At 46.7% G+C, this 16,788-nt stretch overlaps 1 protein-coding gene across 4 annotated transcripts in view; it reads left to right on the top strand.

Moving 5' to 3' along the window:
• Positions 1-16,788, top strand: part of NEO1 (neogenin 1) — a 167,300-nt gene that overhangs the window by 88,716 nt on the left and 61,796 nt on the right. For all 4 annotated transcript variants that reach the window (XM_082290457.1, XM_082290456.1, XM_082290458.1 and 1 more), the window contains exons 6-7: positions 15,397-15,551; positions 16,318-16,438. In XM_082290457.1, the coding sequence (XP_082146583.1) occupies positions 15,397-15,551; positions 16,318-16,438 (276 nt within the window). The remainder of the gene's footprint in view (positions 1-15,396; positions 15,552-16,317; positions 16,439-16,788) is intronic.

The following is a 16,788-nucleotide window of genomic DNA, read 5'->3' as shown; positions in this document are numbered from 1 at the left end:
GCCTGGGCTTGTGCAAGGCATCAGACCCTGTCCTGGGTGATCCCAGTCTCTGCAGAGTCATGGATGTGGTGGAAGTGCCACTGGGTGGGCGAGGAATTGTGCTCAACAGCTTCCCTGAGAGGGAGGGCAGGCCCTGGCACAGGGTGCCCAGGGAAGCTGGGGCTGCCCCGTCCCTGGCAGTGTTCAAGGCCGGGCTGGACGGGGCTCTGAGGGGTTGGAACTGGTCCCTCCCTCACCCCACCCCATGGCTCTGTGACAGGGATGGAGCTGGTGTTGGCTGGGAAGCTCAGGGAGGCTTTGTGCACAGGGGAGAACCTAAGAGGCTGAAGTAGAACTTATAATACATCACTTTTCTGTACTGAAGGTCTCTTTTGAGATGAGTTTATAGCAGCTCACAGCTCTGAGAGCTGAGTCAGGGCTGCAGAACAAACATTTCACTAAATTCTAATGATTTACTATAAGCTGCGTGCCACGCTTTGGGGAGAATCTTTAAAATATAATTTGCCATTCCTTTTCCCTTTGGGCAAATAATTTTTCTTCAGCTTTCCCAGTACATGTATAATTAATAACTTTGTTTACTGACAATGTCAACACTAACATAGCTCTGATTTATAGTGTTTATCTTTTGCCTGTTTCCTGTAGCACATCCTGAGATGCCACACAGAGAAGAAACTGTATTTTAAGAAGGTGCTTCCAGTGGGCAGATAATAGAGAAAAATAAGAGTTTGTGACCACCATCCTGTTATGTTCTCTTGGCTGCAGAAAGAAGCATAAGGCTCAAATCATTGTGCTTTAAATAATTAGCTGAAACTTTGCCTTGTTCTCTGGGAATTTGCGTGGGGTGGGAAGGGAGAAGAACCACTTTGTGGGGCTGGAAAGGAGGCTCAGTTCCGTAAGCTTGGGTTTCTGGGGCTGGAGCAGCTGTGGCCTCTGTCCTTGGCACCGACTGTGCTTTTGCTCCCAGTCACACACTTAATCTGCACGGTGCATGCTTCTTGCTCTGCTAATTTGCTTAAACGATCATTAGTGTGATTAACCATGAGAGGAGTGATTTCAGAGCTGCTGATCTCCCTGCTGCTGCTTCGGATTGCAGCCGGAATGGTCCGGGCAGACACGCGGAGGGTTTCCACAATTAACCTGTTAACTCTGTAAAATCTCACTGCGTGGGAGCAAATGCAGGAGCACAAGGAATAAAGCTTTTGTGGAGCCTCAAAGGCTTTCCATGGACTGCTGGTGCTGTTACCAGAGCTCTGCACCATCACATCAACCACAGCAATGTTGAATCAGGACTTCCAGTACTTGGATAAAGGACTGTGTTCAAATGTTAAGCTGCTTCTCTTGGAAAACTCGAACTTGGCTTCTTCAGTTTCACGTGGGATTGTAATTGTTGATTGTTGTTTTCCAAGGAAAAGAGAAAATTCTTTGAAGTGCAGGAAAATGTTACGGATTAAAGGGAATATTTGAATTCTGGGTGTGGCACTTGGGTCCGTGGTTTAGTGATGGATCTGGCGGTGCTGGGTTAATGGTGGGACTCGATGGTCTTGGAGGTCCTTTCCAACCTAAAGGGTTCTTTGGTTTGCCTGGAATGGCTCAGATGCGTAAAACTTTATTTGGAAGAGCATCTTTCCCTTGAGGGATCCATTGTTGTACCACCTTGCCAAAAATACTGTTACAAGGTAGTCTTTCAGAATTATTGACCTGTGTTTTTCTAGGGAGGCTCCAGTGCTTTGTCTCGGTTTAAGGGGTCACTGGTAATTTACTAATTTGAAATCCTTTACTGAGAGTACTGGAGACTCTCAGACCTTCCTAATATATTAGCTGTTACTAATTTGCACTTCAAGTGTGTGAATGCTCTGCAGTCTGTTTCTCTTTGAGAGAAAAATTCTTTTCTAGAATATCACAAACTTTAAATATCAAAAACTTCCTTGGATTTGAGGTGTGCACCTGATCCATAATACTTATCTCAATTTCTTTACCTTAAGGAACCCAAATTGCTGGATTTTGTTAAAGAAAAAAGAGTGTTACTGGGTCTGTGCTTTCCTGAATTCCCATTCTGAATTCCTGCTGCTGTCACTGGCAGCAGTGCCTCGTGTGCTGGGCCAGGTTTCAACAAAGGCAAGTTTCTACCTGTGCAGTGTGGGAAGAAACAGCCCCAGATTCCACCTTCAGTAATTCTGGAAAGCTGAAAGATTAATTAGAAGATTTTTGTGCAATTAATGGCACAGTTTACAAAGATTGCCTCAAGTTTATTTCGCATCTTTCTGTACTTCCGTGATTAGAATCCATTTAAAGATTAAAAAAATGTGAAAGGGCAGTGAGAATCTGTTTTGGTAGAGCACCCCAAGAGCTCAGCTCCTGTTGGATGGTGGCCCCCAGGCAGGGCGTGGCAGCTCCTGTCCCGCAGCGGCTCTGGGGCAGGGAATGTGCAGGATCCCATGTCCTGGCAGTGTCCAGAGGCAGATGGCTGAGGCCATTGCACTAAAGGGCAGGAATGGTTGTTATTTCCCCCAGCGATGGCTCGGTCTCCAGGCACTTTGGGGTTTCCTCAGTGGTTTCTCCATTATTTATCAATCCCCCATAGATTTCTTTTCTGTTATTCCATTTTCCTCTCCCACCCCCTCCACGTAAACATCTTGTATCCCCCTCATCCCATGGCTCTGAGAAGAACAGCACCTTTTTCCTTTCTTTTGTGCCAATCTGTTACATTTATTTGGTTTTTCTTCTCCCAGCTTTCATGGGAAAGGCTGAGCCAGTCTGCCCTTATCCCCCCACTACGCCAGGCATGTTTTTCTAGGCCCTTATTGAGTCCTTTGAGTAGTTTCTTTTCAGGCTGCAGAGTCTTGTTTGCTTGTTCCTTACATGGAAGCTATTATTGAAGTGGGTTGTAATTAAGGTTATTTTTGGGATTTGTAAATTAGAAGGGACTTTGATGTGAAGATGGGCCTGCATTCACTGAGCTGGAAGGGAATTGGAATTGATGTGCAAAGCCAGCCTGCGGAATTTGTGTCATTGCAAGACAAAAACATGGGAAAGCAATACCTCTCTGTATTTTCTTTTGAACTTGATCAGAAAAAGGTATTTTTTTGTTGTGCCAGGATGTGCCTGGATCCTGCAGCAGCCATTGGTGAACATGAGAGGGGCTTAGTTGATCCCATAATTTATTTTTACTGTTCCCAGCCCTAGTTTGTCTTTTCCCCAGGTGATTGAGGCAATCTGTATTCAGTGAACAAACAGCTTAATATTTGAAATGATCTTAAAATGTGTGTCCTTCCTGGCCTTTGGAGCTCCTCAGTCTGCAACACACAAATGAACCCCCCCCCCACTGCGAGGGCTGCACTGGGAAATATTCAAAGATACAGCATGTCAAGGCTTGCTGTCTTTAATTTGTCACGTCCTCTTTCCCCTTCTTATGGGATGGAGTTAGGAAATTCTTAAATACATGTTCTCCTGCTGTTTCTCCCCAGGATCTCACTGCCTTGTGCACTGCAAAAACTTCACAGTGCTACTTTATTGAGAAAATATTCAATATTTGATATTTTTCCTTATTCAGGGCTAGTCCCATGATTTATTTATAATGCTTGGTTCAAATCCATATTTATTCCTGTTTTGGTATTCAGCTCCATGGCACCTGAATCATTCATAACCACTAATGAATGTATCTTTGCACTCTGCTGAAATGAAGTGGCATTGAATCCATTTAAAAAATTGTCTGGGACCCAGAAAAATTAAGAGGAAATGTATCCAGCTGTTTTAGTGCCCAGTGTGACAGTTTTGTGCCCAGTGTAGTGATGCTTCGGCATTGATTTTTCAGAATATGCATCTCATAATCTGTCCCTTCAGAGTTGTGACTGCCCTGGAGAAGGGGCTGATGGGCCACAGTGACCTCTCAGAAATGGGGTTTGCTCCATAAACATCCACCCAGTCCCACCAGAGACGCAGAGGCGGGGAAGGCACCTGGGATTCCAGGGCACTGTCAGATCCAGGCCTGTTCATTCCCTCTTCATGGTGCCTGTGCCAGCCTCCAGTCCCTCTCCGCTCTGCAGGCATCTCCCTGTCATCTCTGACAAAGTCAACAATTTTATTATTATTATTTTTTAATCTTCACATATCAAAATCATTGAACAGTTGTAAACCTAGGATTTAAGTTTCTGAAAGACTCAAGGAAGAAAATACCCGTGGAAAATGTGCCAAATTCCCAATTTGTCCAGCTACAAAGCACTTCTTACCGAGGTGTTTGGGTGTCATTCCCTGCAGAGGGAGGACTCGGCCCTATATCCGCTGTATATATCCATCCATATCCAGAATAAACATCCCTAAATGCTGAAATAACACTTTCCTGTTCCCAGTGATCGCAGCAATGCTGCAGATCCTTCCACTAAATGGTCCCAGGGTGGGTAGAGGATCCCTGTTGGAAGTTTTGTTTGGAAGGGACAGGGCGGATCTAAACAGACACGAGAGGCAGCGTGGTGGGAACTGGGATTGAGGGGTTTGCCTGGAAATAGCTGGAAATGGGAAACAAGGCCCCAAAGGCTCTGGGCCCTGTCGTGCTCAGGGCTGTCTTTGGCCTCTTCTCCAGCTCGGCTTTGTGCAGAAAATGAGGACTCAGGAATTCAATAAAAATTTCATTGCCTTTGGCGCTGCTGTAAGAAGTTTAAATTTTGATGAGCGTTCTTGTTATTCAGATGTTTCCATGGTACTTGGAGTAGATTCAGGGTCAAACAGGCGAGATTTCTCCTAGAAGGGCTGGGGAAGGAGAGCTTAGTAAAACAGAGAAATAATGAATGTAACAGTTTTACATTATTGATGCCTAGATTAAGGTTTTTACTTCTAAAATCACCCAAGAAGTTGCTTGGAAGGCTCGCTTCGAATGATAATCAGTAAAATGCTGTGAAAAGCATTGAGTGAGCTCTGCTTTAGTTTATTACAATTGATAAGCTTTTCTGTATGATCTGGTTGTCTCATTTCCATTTAGAAATCTCTTTTGTCATCTGTTCTTTGTCTGAGATCCTCCTTATTTGGGGAGTTCACCCCAGAGCAGCAGGTTAATCCCAGCCTGTGCCTCCGCAGGTTTTCGGAGATGTCCTCACCCAGAGGGTGGGCTCAGTCTGAACAAGAAGGAAATAAACCTTTGGTGCCTTTGCTCATGGAGGGCTTTTACTGGGGGCACTGGAGGGGAGGTCGCAAGTGCAGGAGGTATTGAGGCCAAAACTCTCCCACAGAAGGAAACAGGAATCTGTCAGTTTGTACCTCTTCAGTCCACAGGTGGTTTGAGTTTTCACTTGTGTGTTCCCCTGTTGTGGGCAAAACATCACAGTTCAGCTTAGTGCAGGACAGACACTCACTGGTGGGGCCAGGTACTCTGGAGACAGACTCACTGAGCAGTTGGGATTGGAAGGGACCTCTGGACACTCTGCAGTCCATCTGGGGTCATCCAGGTGGGTGTGGGATGTCTCCAGACAGGGAGACTCCATGCCCTCCTGGGCAACTGTTCCAGGGTTCTGCCACCCCCATAGAAAGCAGTTCTTCCTCACAGTCAGGTGGAATCTGTGATTTAGTTTTTATGCCCACTGCTTCTCGTGCTTTTGCTGAATACCACTGAAAAGTGTTATGGAAGCAGCTTTTCATTGATCCTGGCCAAAGTTCAGTTTTTCATCCCTGCAGGGAATGGCTGAGGGAGCTCTGGCACATCTTTCCCTGGGCTCAGACTGGGTGGGGATTCCATCCTTACAGCCCTGATCCATGGGGACGCTGTGGGTCGGAGCAGCAGCCGCCTGGTGTCCGTCATCCTGAGACACACAGGGATTCCTTCTGCCATTCCTACACCTGCTCCTGCACCTCTGTGGGCCCCAGGTGTGCTCGTCCCCCAGGAACAGCCCTTCCATGGCAGTACAGGCAGAGGGGTGCTCTGTGTGTGTTTGTATGGGCACAGAGGTTCCCCAGCCCCAGCTTCCCTCGCTCCTCTCTTCCTGATGGAGTCAGCACCATCGTGTCACTGAGGGTCCATCCCTGCCCAGGCCTCATCAGCCTCTGCCCAAACATCAATGCTCCCACCCCCACACCAGAGGTAATGCCTTGTAGTCATGGAAAACATGGAGAATCCAGGCTCAAACCCCAAATTTGTCAGGATATTAGGGCTGTAAACTGATGGCCATTGCAGGGTGGTGACATCCATCCTCACCATCAGCATTTAGTCTTGTAAAGGGGGATCTGTGTAATAGAAGTTAACTAAAAATAAAATAGTTTGAGGAAGTTTACTAAAAACACAAAGCAAAGGCACAGCCAAAGAGGTTAAATAAATACTGGGCACGTGGCGTTTGTGTTCACAGAGAGCACCCAACACCAGTGAGAAGTTACCCTGGAAAGAGAAAAAGCCATCTCCAAACCTCCCCAGAGATCTCCAAGGACAAGGAAAGGAATTATTATTCTCCTGTTTATTTGCAAGGAAATTAATACAAAGCTTTCAGTCATTTGCTGATATCACAAGATTTGTGTGCTAGTTTTTTCTGAGCCTGTCAGAGCTGGGACATCTGCCAGGGACAGCACAGGGTCAGCACGTGATGGAGTGTGAGGAGAAAGGGGTGAGAAGATGGCCTGAAGCACAAAAGTGAGTTCCTGCTGTCTGTGTTCTCTGCAAAATTGGAGACTTTTGTCCTAAATTGTATTTTATCTTTTCAAATAGAGGGAGCGGGAGGGAGGCCGTACCTGAGCTTGCAGTATTGGTAGAATCTGTGTCGCAGCAAACCCCTGAAGTGAACAGTGAGGAATCATCAGGACCAGATGGTCTTCACTCCACATTTCTCAAGGAGCTGAAGTGTGAAATCCTGAGTTCCCAAGTGTGCTGTGTAACCTAGCACCTAAATCAGCAGACCGGAAAAAATCAGACTAAGGAGATTTGGTCAATGTGACATGAGAGTTTTAGAAGACTTTTGGGGGAGATCTGGGAAATTGTGGGTGAGTTAATCTGATGTCTGGACCCGCTAAAATAACAATTAAAATCAAATACAGTGTTGATAGATGTTTGAATCCATCCATGTGTATTTTGTGTGGAAAAAGCCACCCTTTGCTATGGAGAGCCTTTTGCAGGATGTTGTTGCAGTTCCTTCCCCAGAACCCTTCTGAGAATGTCCCTCACTAAGAGCCTCGAATGCCAGGCTGGGAGTCAGAGCAAATTCCCTCCTGCAGCAGAAAGGGAACGAATTCATTGTTTTATAGGAAATTAGAGAGGGAATAAGGTGTTGCTTTTATCAGGGGAGCTGAGTCTGCACTGCTCAGTGTGGAAAAGGGGATCTGGGGTATCCTGAGTTCATTGGGGTTGTGGAAACAAATGGTGCTGGTGAGGAACCTTGGGAACACCTTGTGGTGTGAGGAACATGCAGGTAATGAAATGACAGTGGAGTTCAGTGCACTCCACATGGATCACACAGGGAAATGCAGCTCTGCCAGTTTCTGTAATATAGCCAGGGTCTCTGACCTGGGGCTTGGCATGGCTGTGAAATATTGAAGTTGGAAGATGTAGGTCTTTGGAAAGTGCAAGATCTTAAAAACCAAATGAAATGGTAGGAATTGTTAGCAAAGGAATAGGCACCTGCGCAGAAAAGTCATTGTGGGACTGTCTAAATCTGTGCTGGTCCTGGATGTCAGATAGTGCGAGCAGTTCTTGTTCCCTCCTCTCTTAAACATGGCAGAGCTCTTGGGTGTAGTAAAGCCAGAGTAGGTGTAAGATGCAACAGGGACCATGGAGCTGGTGTAGGACGTAACAGGGACCATGGAGCTGGTGTAGGACGTAACAGGGACCATGGAGTGGGTGTAGGGTGCAACAGGGACCATGGAGCTGGTGTAGGACGTAACAGGGACCATGGAGCTGGTGTAGGGTGCAACAGGGACCATGGAGCTGGCGTAGGACGTAACAGGGACCATGGAGCTGGTGTAGGGTGCAACAGGGACCATGGAGCTGGTGTAGGGTGCAACAGGGACCATGGAGCTGGTGTAGGGTGCAACAGGGACCATGGAGCTGGTGTAGGGTGCAACAGGGACCATGGAGCTGGTGTAGGGTGCAACAGGGACCATGGAGCTGGTGTAGGGTGCAACAGGGACCATGGAGTGGGTGTAGGGTGCAACAGGGACCATGGAGCTGGTGTAGGGTGCAACAGGGACCATGGAGCTGGTGTAGGGTGCAACAGGGACCATGGAGTGATCTGGGTGGGAAGGGACCTTAGAGCTCATCCACTGCCACCCCCTGCCCTGGGCAGGGTCACCGTCTGCTGTCCCAGGGTGCTCAGAGCTGTGTCCAAACCAGTTCTGTTCTGTAAATCACAAGTGCTTTGTGAGGAGAAGGATGGAAAGGAATGATCGTTTCTCTTCATTGGCCAGAACCAAGAGACATCCCGTGGCTGACTGACTCCAAAACACAGAAAAGTTGGTAAATTTTCTCCAGAAATGTCTCATGGAGCTCATCCCTGTGAGCTTTAGGGCTGCTGAAGGCTCGCCTGGGGCCAGAATGCATCTTTTTAAAGGCAAAATCTAACCAGGAACAGAAAACACAAAGGTATCTCCTGTTTCTCAGGAAGTCCCTCAGCCAGGGATTGCTCAATGCTGGGGGAATATCCGGAGCTATTTCGCTTTTCTGCCTTTCTCCTGTTCCCTCCCAGACACCTGGCCTTGGCTGCCGAGTGGCACCGTGCCCCCTTCCTGTGTCAGTGTCCCTGGATGTGTCCTGCTCACGAGGAGCCACTGAGGATGAATTTGGGGGCTGAGGCACGATGGGCACCACACCTGCAGCAGGTGCCCGTTGGCTCTGTGGCTGAGCAGAGCAGTCAGGAGGGGCAGCATTCACACCAGGTTTGTGCCCACGGGGGATGCTGGGCCAGCCTTGCCAGAGGTTTCCTGCTGATGTGCAGCTGCTGTCTGAACAGGGCTGCAACTGCTAAGGCAAGGAAAAACCCAGAGAGAAAATCCTGCTCATGTACAGGATGCACCGGGAGCTCGCCGTGTGTTTGTGTACCCAGAGAACTTCCCAGGCAATTCCAGTTGTGGAGCTGTGTCCATGAGCTCTGCCTGCCTGCAGTCCACACCCCTGTGCCAGGCTGGAGCCCACAGCTTTTCACAGGAGCCTGGCTGGAGGCAGGGCTGCTGCACACTGAGAGATCCTTCATGGCCGTGTCCAGGCACTGTTGGATTTTACTGCAGCTCGTGCTGGGAAGGAAAACCCATTTCCATCCAACATGCATGAGTGAGCAATTAATTGTTTGGGGTGTTATCCTAGGATAGGGCAGGGATGGAGATGCTGGTCCTGTGGCGTTCTTCCTGCACAGGAATGGTGCATAAATGCAGATATACACACACACTAATTTCCTTTCTGCAGCACTGAGCATTTCTGTGTTAAGCTCCTATTTGAGGTGTCCAGTTCCATGGCTGCATAATCCTGCCTTTGCTCACATAACCGGTTCCAGCTCTTCCATTTTTCTTTTGGAGCCAATTTTCTGAGTCACTGATCATTTTCATTGCTTTCTTGTAAATCAGAGTTCATGTTTTCCTCCAAATGTGGGGCTCCAGTATTGCAGTCGGCTGAGGCGTTGGGTGGAGAGGAGGGAGGGGAGGGAGCTGCTGCCAGAATCCACATGGGCAGTTCTTCCATCCCAGTGTGATACTGGGACTCATGTCCAGTTCGTGAGAAAATCCTTGTTTCTCAGGCCTTTTTCTGTGAACTTCAGTGCTATTACTTGCTATTCCATAAATCTACAATTTACTATTTCTCCCTTAAAAAAACCCCACATATGTTGAATTACAGCATGCGTTTTTAACTCTAACTGATCAATATAATTTTACTTTATTTTTGGTCTGTACTGTTCATGCTTACCTGGTTTCTTGGTCATTGTCCTAGCATTGAATATTGAGTTTTAGTTTCTGCCTCTGGAATGCTTATTTGGGGGCTGGCCTTTGAAGCCTGGATCATATTCAGCAATTTCTGAATGAAAGCTTTTTAGTGTAAATGTAAAATAGTTGTTTTAATTCAGCCCTGCCCTTCTGCCACCACTGGAACCAGCTCTCTGTGGAGCTGGGGTTTGGCATTTACCAAGGAAGCTGTAAAGCTCTGGCCAGTCCAAAGGAGCAAAACATGGGACACCAAATGCTCCTTTGGGGCTGTTCCAGCTGCTGAGCAGATGTTAACGAGGTCACTGGAGAAGGCAGAGCAGGCCCCCTCTGCTTTGGCTGTTGAGGAAGCGGCAGAGATTCCCACCAGTCAGGATGCCACAGGCACCACTTCTCCCTAGGGACACTGGCTTTAATTTTCTAGAACAGATATAAAAAATAACCATTTACTGAATTAGAGAATGTCACTGCCACTGAAACTGTTCATAAACTGCAATTCTAGTTTTGCTGCAAAAAAAATTTGCTGTAGTAGTTTACATTTTTATAACCTTTTTGTGTCTTGGTATGCTGGGTTTTGTCCATTAATTTGACTCTTCTCTGTATTTCTCTAGAGGAACCCTTTTTGTCAGCTTGTGTTTGCTTTGCAAATTTTGTAGCTGCATATTAAGTGTGTTTTAAGGACATCACAGCTGTGCTCAGGGGTTGGGAAGAATTTGTCTTGCCTACAACTTAGTTTTGGGGTTTAAATCTTTTTTTCCAAGTATTATCCATATACTTCTGCTGCTTTTTAAGGAAGAATGTTATGATTCCCCATTTCCACGTAAAGTGTAAATTCCTTCTTTTTTCAGGATCCATTTGAAGAAACCCAACTAATTTGTACAACTCACAGAATTAAAAGATAATAATGAAAAGTTCTGCTGTCAAACATCAGTTCAAGCACTTTATCTGTGTGTTGGGGGAAGAACAGGAGGGGGTGGATTAACAGGGTGATGGTCATGCTGCAGTTTGGTCCTTCTTAGAAATGAAATTGCAGTTGTGAAAATTGCATTTAACTTTATAATGACTCTAATAGGATTTGGAGCATGTCCTAATGGAATAGGTTGTTATCCCTGGAGGAGGAAATAAAATCCCTGTGGACCATTTCAGGCTGATATGAAATGGGCTTTGTGGTAAAACGTCCATTTTAAATACTGCTGGTAATCCAGGTTTGTAACTGAAATACGAGCTAGGGATTGTGCCCCCAGCATCCCTCAGAAATGGGTTATAAATGGAAGTGCCTGGGAGTGCTGGAGTCAGGATTGTCTGAGATACGCTGTGACAGAGTGGCCACTCTGCTTGGTTTGTGTTTGTGCTCTTTGGGCTGTGGGGAAGCTTCTGGAATGAGCAAATGCCTGTGTAGGGGAGGGCTGGAGATACACTTGGTCATGGACAAAAGTGTGGGAGGAAGGGGATGAAGAGGAGTGGCAGGAGGAGTGGCAGTGATTTCATGGGCTCACTTTGGCACTCCTGATTTCCAGGGGTCGAGGGCACTTGGAGGTGGCTGAGGAAGCAGAAATGGTACCTCAGTGTTGTGCTGGACATTTCCAATTTGGAATTTCAGCCCTTTGGCTACCTTAGGCTGTTACTGAAGGTCCAATGCTGCTTTAGGAATAGCCCTGGAAGTGTTCCTGTCCCTGGAGGTGCCCAAGGCCAGGCTTGTGTCCCTGCCCATGGCAGGGGTGGCTCTGGATGGGCTGTGAGATCCCTTCCAACCCAAACCAGTCGTGGATTCGGTGACTTGGGAGTGTTTGGAGCCACTGGTTGGTCCTGTTCATTTTGGGTTTTTTGGATGCTGTGCTTGGACCAGAAGCTGATTTTTAGGAAGAGAATGAGTCTTTTTAAATTACCTTTGCAACCTGTGTGTCTTTGTGTCCAAAGGAGACCATTCCCGTGCTCTTCCTGTACAGCAGGCCTACAGAACACTGGAATTCACTTCCACCTCCTTCTGGTCACCTGTACATGGGGAAGGGGACCCATGTCCAGCATCCATCCTGTTTCCACATCACCTTGGGTACAATTCCTGCTGCACGTGTGGAGTTCCTCAGCTCTTCCCATCCTTTTAGAGCTATTGGCTTTAAAAACCATCTTATTTTTTAAATATTTCATCTTTATTGGGATGTAGCTTAGAAGTTTGACTCACCTGCTGGTGTAGGTTGGGTTGCCTTTTTTTTTTTTTTTTTTTTTTTAATCTTTTGATCACTGTTGTGATCAAAATATTTTCTTCGATCTCCACAAGGGTGGCAGGGCTCCCTGGGGGGTGTGAAATTCTGTTCGAGCATTTTGCCTTTTCAGGAGTTGTTCTGTGCTGACACGAAGAGGGGGCTGAGCTGCCAAGTCATCTTTGAAGTTTAATTGTGTGTTTGGGAACAGAGCACATGATCTTCCCTTACAAATCTGGTTTTCTGTGGTAATTGGCTCGTTTGCTCGCTGGTCATCAATTGAACTTGTCTACCACAAACATCTGTACTTGCATTGTGTTACTGCTAAACACTGACATGGTTAAACCAGAAGAGTGTGTTTGGAAAGCATTTATTAATTCATTAACTGGGAAGCAATTGATAAAGTGAGCACTCCTCATGTTATTATCCCTTTGTGAGCAGCCTGGCATTTGCTCCATGAGCCAGAAAAGCAAAGTCACTTTGAAAAAATAACATGTTCAAATTCTTAATCTCCTAAATCAACACTAATTGAGAGCAGGTAGGAGAATATCTACTTCAGCTTCCATTTTTGTGTCAAAAAAATCCTGACTCCTACGATTCACATCCTCTTTCTGGATGACATCCCGAATTGGAGCAATATCAGTTGCCAAAGATATTTGAGTTCTTTCCAAATGTCTTCATTACAAGTTAAACATTAGTGGAGAGCACAGAATCAGAACTTTCCTGTGGTACAGTTTGGGGATTCAGGGAGGCCCTGGCACAGGGTGCCCAGAGCAGCTGGGGCTGCCCCTGGATCCCTGGCACTGTCCAAGGCCAGGCTGGACATTGGGGCTTGGAGCAGCCTGGGACAGTGGAAGGTGTCCCTGCCATGGCAGGGGTGGGATGAAATGATCTTCAAGGAACTGTCCAGCCCAAACCAGGCTGGCATCCCATGATGAGTTTTTCATACGTTTTTGTGCTTTTTGCTACTGGCCTGTGTCTCTTTGGGTTCCTCTGGCAAGATTAATACGTGGCTAAGGAATTAAAACTCACCTGTAATGAATGTTCTGGAAATGGAAGCATTGTACATTCATGGAAAAACAACTTTTCCAATTCTCGTATTCCCCTTTTTCAGCTCTGCAAGCACTGCAGGAATCGATCCGTGCGTGTGAGGACAGCCGCAGGCAGAGATGGAAGGGAAATGAGAGCATAAACTATTGATCAGGCAGGCTGAACAAAATGAGTCATTAGTTAAAAAGGGCTAACGATGAGCGGGCAATGATTGTCCCAGGCTGGCAGGGGATGATGCATGTGGGAAGGGCAGAGGCAGAGCGATGGGTTGGGTGAGGGATTGGCTGCAGTGCTGCCATGGTATTTATGCCATTTTTCAAGGCACTGCTGAGACACAGCTGAAATTGCATGTAAATGATTGAAACTCCATGGGCTCCGGAGATGGATTCAGGCTGGAGCACATCCAGGGGGTTGTGAGGAATTGTCACAGCAGAGCAAAGCAAACACGACTTGTTGAGCCGCCCAAAATAAGGCTGGGATACGGGAAGGGAGGGAGCAGTAGCACAGCTTGTAATAAATAACCATGCTGAGGATAAATACCAGGGAGGAATAAAAATCATTTTCATAGAGAATAAATTACAGCAATTTGGTGGCAAATAAATTCAGAAGAGAGTTTTCAAATGTCAGAGTTGTGTCTGGTGGTAGCAGCCATCAGAGAGTAAGCACAGAAATATCTCAACCTTTTTAAGGTGGAATTTATGGTGTGTTTGGTACGAAATTTTTGGGAAGTTGGTTGTCTGAATTCACAGGCAGCTGGGCTCAAAAACCCCAGCCAGGTTTTTGCTCCCATGTGAGAACTGGAGCAGTGAATGGACAGCTCTGTGTAGGTTTTCACCCTTACCTGAGAGTTAAACTACCTTCTTACTGTGAAGTATTTCCATTTATTAATGTTCTCTTTATTCATTTATAATCCAAAACATGAGGGGATTGTGGGGGGGGGGGGGTGCTGCCCACCTCCAGCTGTTTTTAAAAGTATTAAATCCACCTACAAACCTTTGGGACCATTTCAGGAGTAAAACATGACCTAGGATTCCTTATCCACAGCACCAAAGAAACCCTGTTGGGAGGCCAAGTGTGTAAACTGTTTGTCTAAACCCTGTGGCCCTTCCATGTTGACTTTCTCTGCTAAATATTAAAGGGCAAAAGGCTACGTTGGGCTTTCCTGGAACTCCAACAATCCGAGCTGCCAGCACAAGTCAGAGAATTGCCCTGTGTCTGGGAGTGTAGTAAACACAAATAAACAGGCTGGTGTTCTGTACAAAGAGGATACTCCAGGAATAGGCACCTGCAGGGCTTGGTGCTGCTGAGCCAGATGCGTGCAGAGGCCCTGGATGCAGCTGGAGGCTTCGTGGAGGCTCCTGTAGGAGAAACTGTAACGTGTCTGTGCACCAGTCACTGGGGGTTGGTGTTTCCAAAAAAATCCCTATCTCTGAGTTTGTGTCCTTTTAAATATATTTGACTGACTTAATCTGACTCTGAGGATGTAAGGACATTTAAAAGGCAGCCAAGATCCAGAGTAGCACCTTTGGTGCATGTTGTAAGTGGAGAACTTCTGTTCTTCACAGGATTCGCGTTCAGAGCTTCTGTTCTGCTGTGTTTTAAGTACACAGCTTCCCTCCTCTGTATCCATGGTATCACTGTGGGACAAAGGCACGTGGCTGCTCCTGGACATGCTGTTTCCTTGGCTTCCACAGGCCAGAGAAGAAACTCCTGGGATCAGTGCAGCATTCTCCGTTTGGTAACCTCAGCTCCTTCACAGGAGCACGAGGCCATGGTGCCCTGGGAAAGTTTCATCTCAGTTTTGTGTCCATTCATTTTTAAAAGTACTTTTTGATATAATTATGGCTTTTGTTTTTGTATTGACTCGCACTCCCTGAGGTTTAACTTTGCACTTTATGCACCTCATTTGTTCTTTCCATTTCGTCTTTCATGAAGTCTCAAGAAGTCATTCCCAACTGGCTGGATCCCAGGATGGTTTGGGTTGGAGGGGACTTTAGAGGTTGTGTCATTCCCAACCCTCTGCCCGTGGGCAGGGGCACCTTCCACTGTCCCAGTCTGCTCCAAGCCCTGTCCAACCTGGCCCAGATGCAATCCTGAAAACTCCCAGCTTGTGTCGGTGTCTGTCAAAGCTGAGCTGCAAATTCCTGCCGCCTTTGCTGCCACTCGTGCTCAAGGCCCCCGTCCGTCTCTTGGTGTCGAGCTGGCTGTGTGTGAGCATGTCAGGTCTCTTTCTCTGGGTGTAACATCATCTTCTTGTCTTTCTTCTTTCACCCTGAAGTTCCCCCCATGTTCCTGAAGCGCCCTGCGAACATCTACGCCCACGAGTCCATGGACATTGTGTTTGAGTGCGAGGTGACCGGGAAACCAACCCCGACCGTGAAGTGGGTCAAGAACGGGGACATGGTGATCCCCAGTGACTACTTCAAAATCGTGGTAAGTGCACTGTCCATCTTGCAGGTTTTTAGGCTGTTGGCCTGTCAGTTCTCCTGCACATAGTCATGGAAATTGGAAATTCCCATTCTTTTATGGGACTTGCTTCCTGCTTTTGTCCTATTGATGTTTGGGGCCCACAAGAGAAATGGTTGCTTGAGTCCCTTTAATGCACGTTGCTTATACTGTAAGAGCTGATGTCTTCATAGCTTGGGCTTTCCAGGAGAGTCAGGCACACAGAGTGACAAAATGCACTGTCAGAGTAGGAGCTCACCATGACCTGGCTGTGTGTGCTGCAGTCCATGCTCTGTAAAAATTCCAGTTTCAAGCAGGAGCTGCAATGGAAATGTAACTGAGGTGTGGATGGTGAGTTTGGCACATGGGTGCTTCTGCAGGGAGATTTTAGATGCAGTGGAAGGCGTTATTGAGACATAGGTGAGAAATGAATGGCTGTGTAACTGGGTGTACCTGGATTGTGGGGCTGGGAGGTTCAGTCAGTGCCCAAAATACCACCAGAATGGCTGGGGAAACGTTAGGATTTGCCAGTGCTTTGTGATGCTAGAAAATGACAGCCATTAGTGAGAGCTTCTGCTGCTTTTGATCCCCTAGAACACAGGATTCAGTGCCAGGGAGGTGAAATCTGGGAACTCCAAAAACCTTCCCAGATGCTGTCAGAAGTTTCTCCTGGCACAGTAATTGCCGTGCTGACACCGTTGGTTTGGCAATTGCAGCCCATTTCTAAGTGTTGTTTTCTTCCTTTGCTCCTCAGAAAGAACATAACCTGCAAGTTTTGGGGCTGGTGAAGTCTGATGAAGGATTCTATCAGTGCATTGCAGAAAATGATGTTGGAAATGCACAGGCTGGAGCCCAGCTGATAATACTTGACCTTGGTAAGATAAACTGGGACAGCAGAGAGCCAAAAATAGGGAGGGACCATTCCAAGGGACCTTTCCCACATGGGGGGTTCTGTCAGTAACTCAGCTAGAGCAGGGTGATTTTTTTTAAATGATGAGTGGTCCAGTCTTGTTTTCTGAACACCTAGTAAGGAGAATTTAAGGAATTCTACAGGATTCACCCTGTATTTCGAATACTACTTGGTGCAATAATAAACCGTGGTCAGAAATGCTACATGCTGAGGTTTACAAGCAATAGCAGAATAGCCAAAAATGAAAATAGTCACTAAAATAAATCACAAACCTGGAAAAGAACCCCTTATGGAGCACACCCCAAATCACGTATT

Source organism: Coloeus monedula, assembly GCF_965178545.1.
Source record: "Coloeus monedula genome assembly, chromosome: 14".
Classification (NCBI taxonomy): Eukaryota; Metazoa; Chordata; class Aves; order Passeriformes; family Corvidae; genus Coloeus; species Coloeus monedula.
Note: the sequence above shows the minus strand (reverse complement) of the source record. Positions and strands in the feature narration are given on the sequence as shown.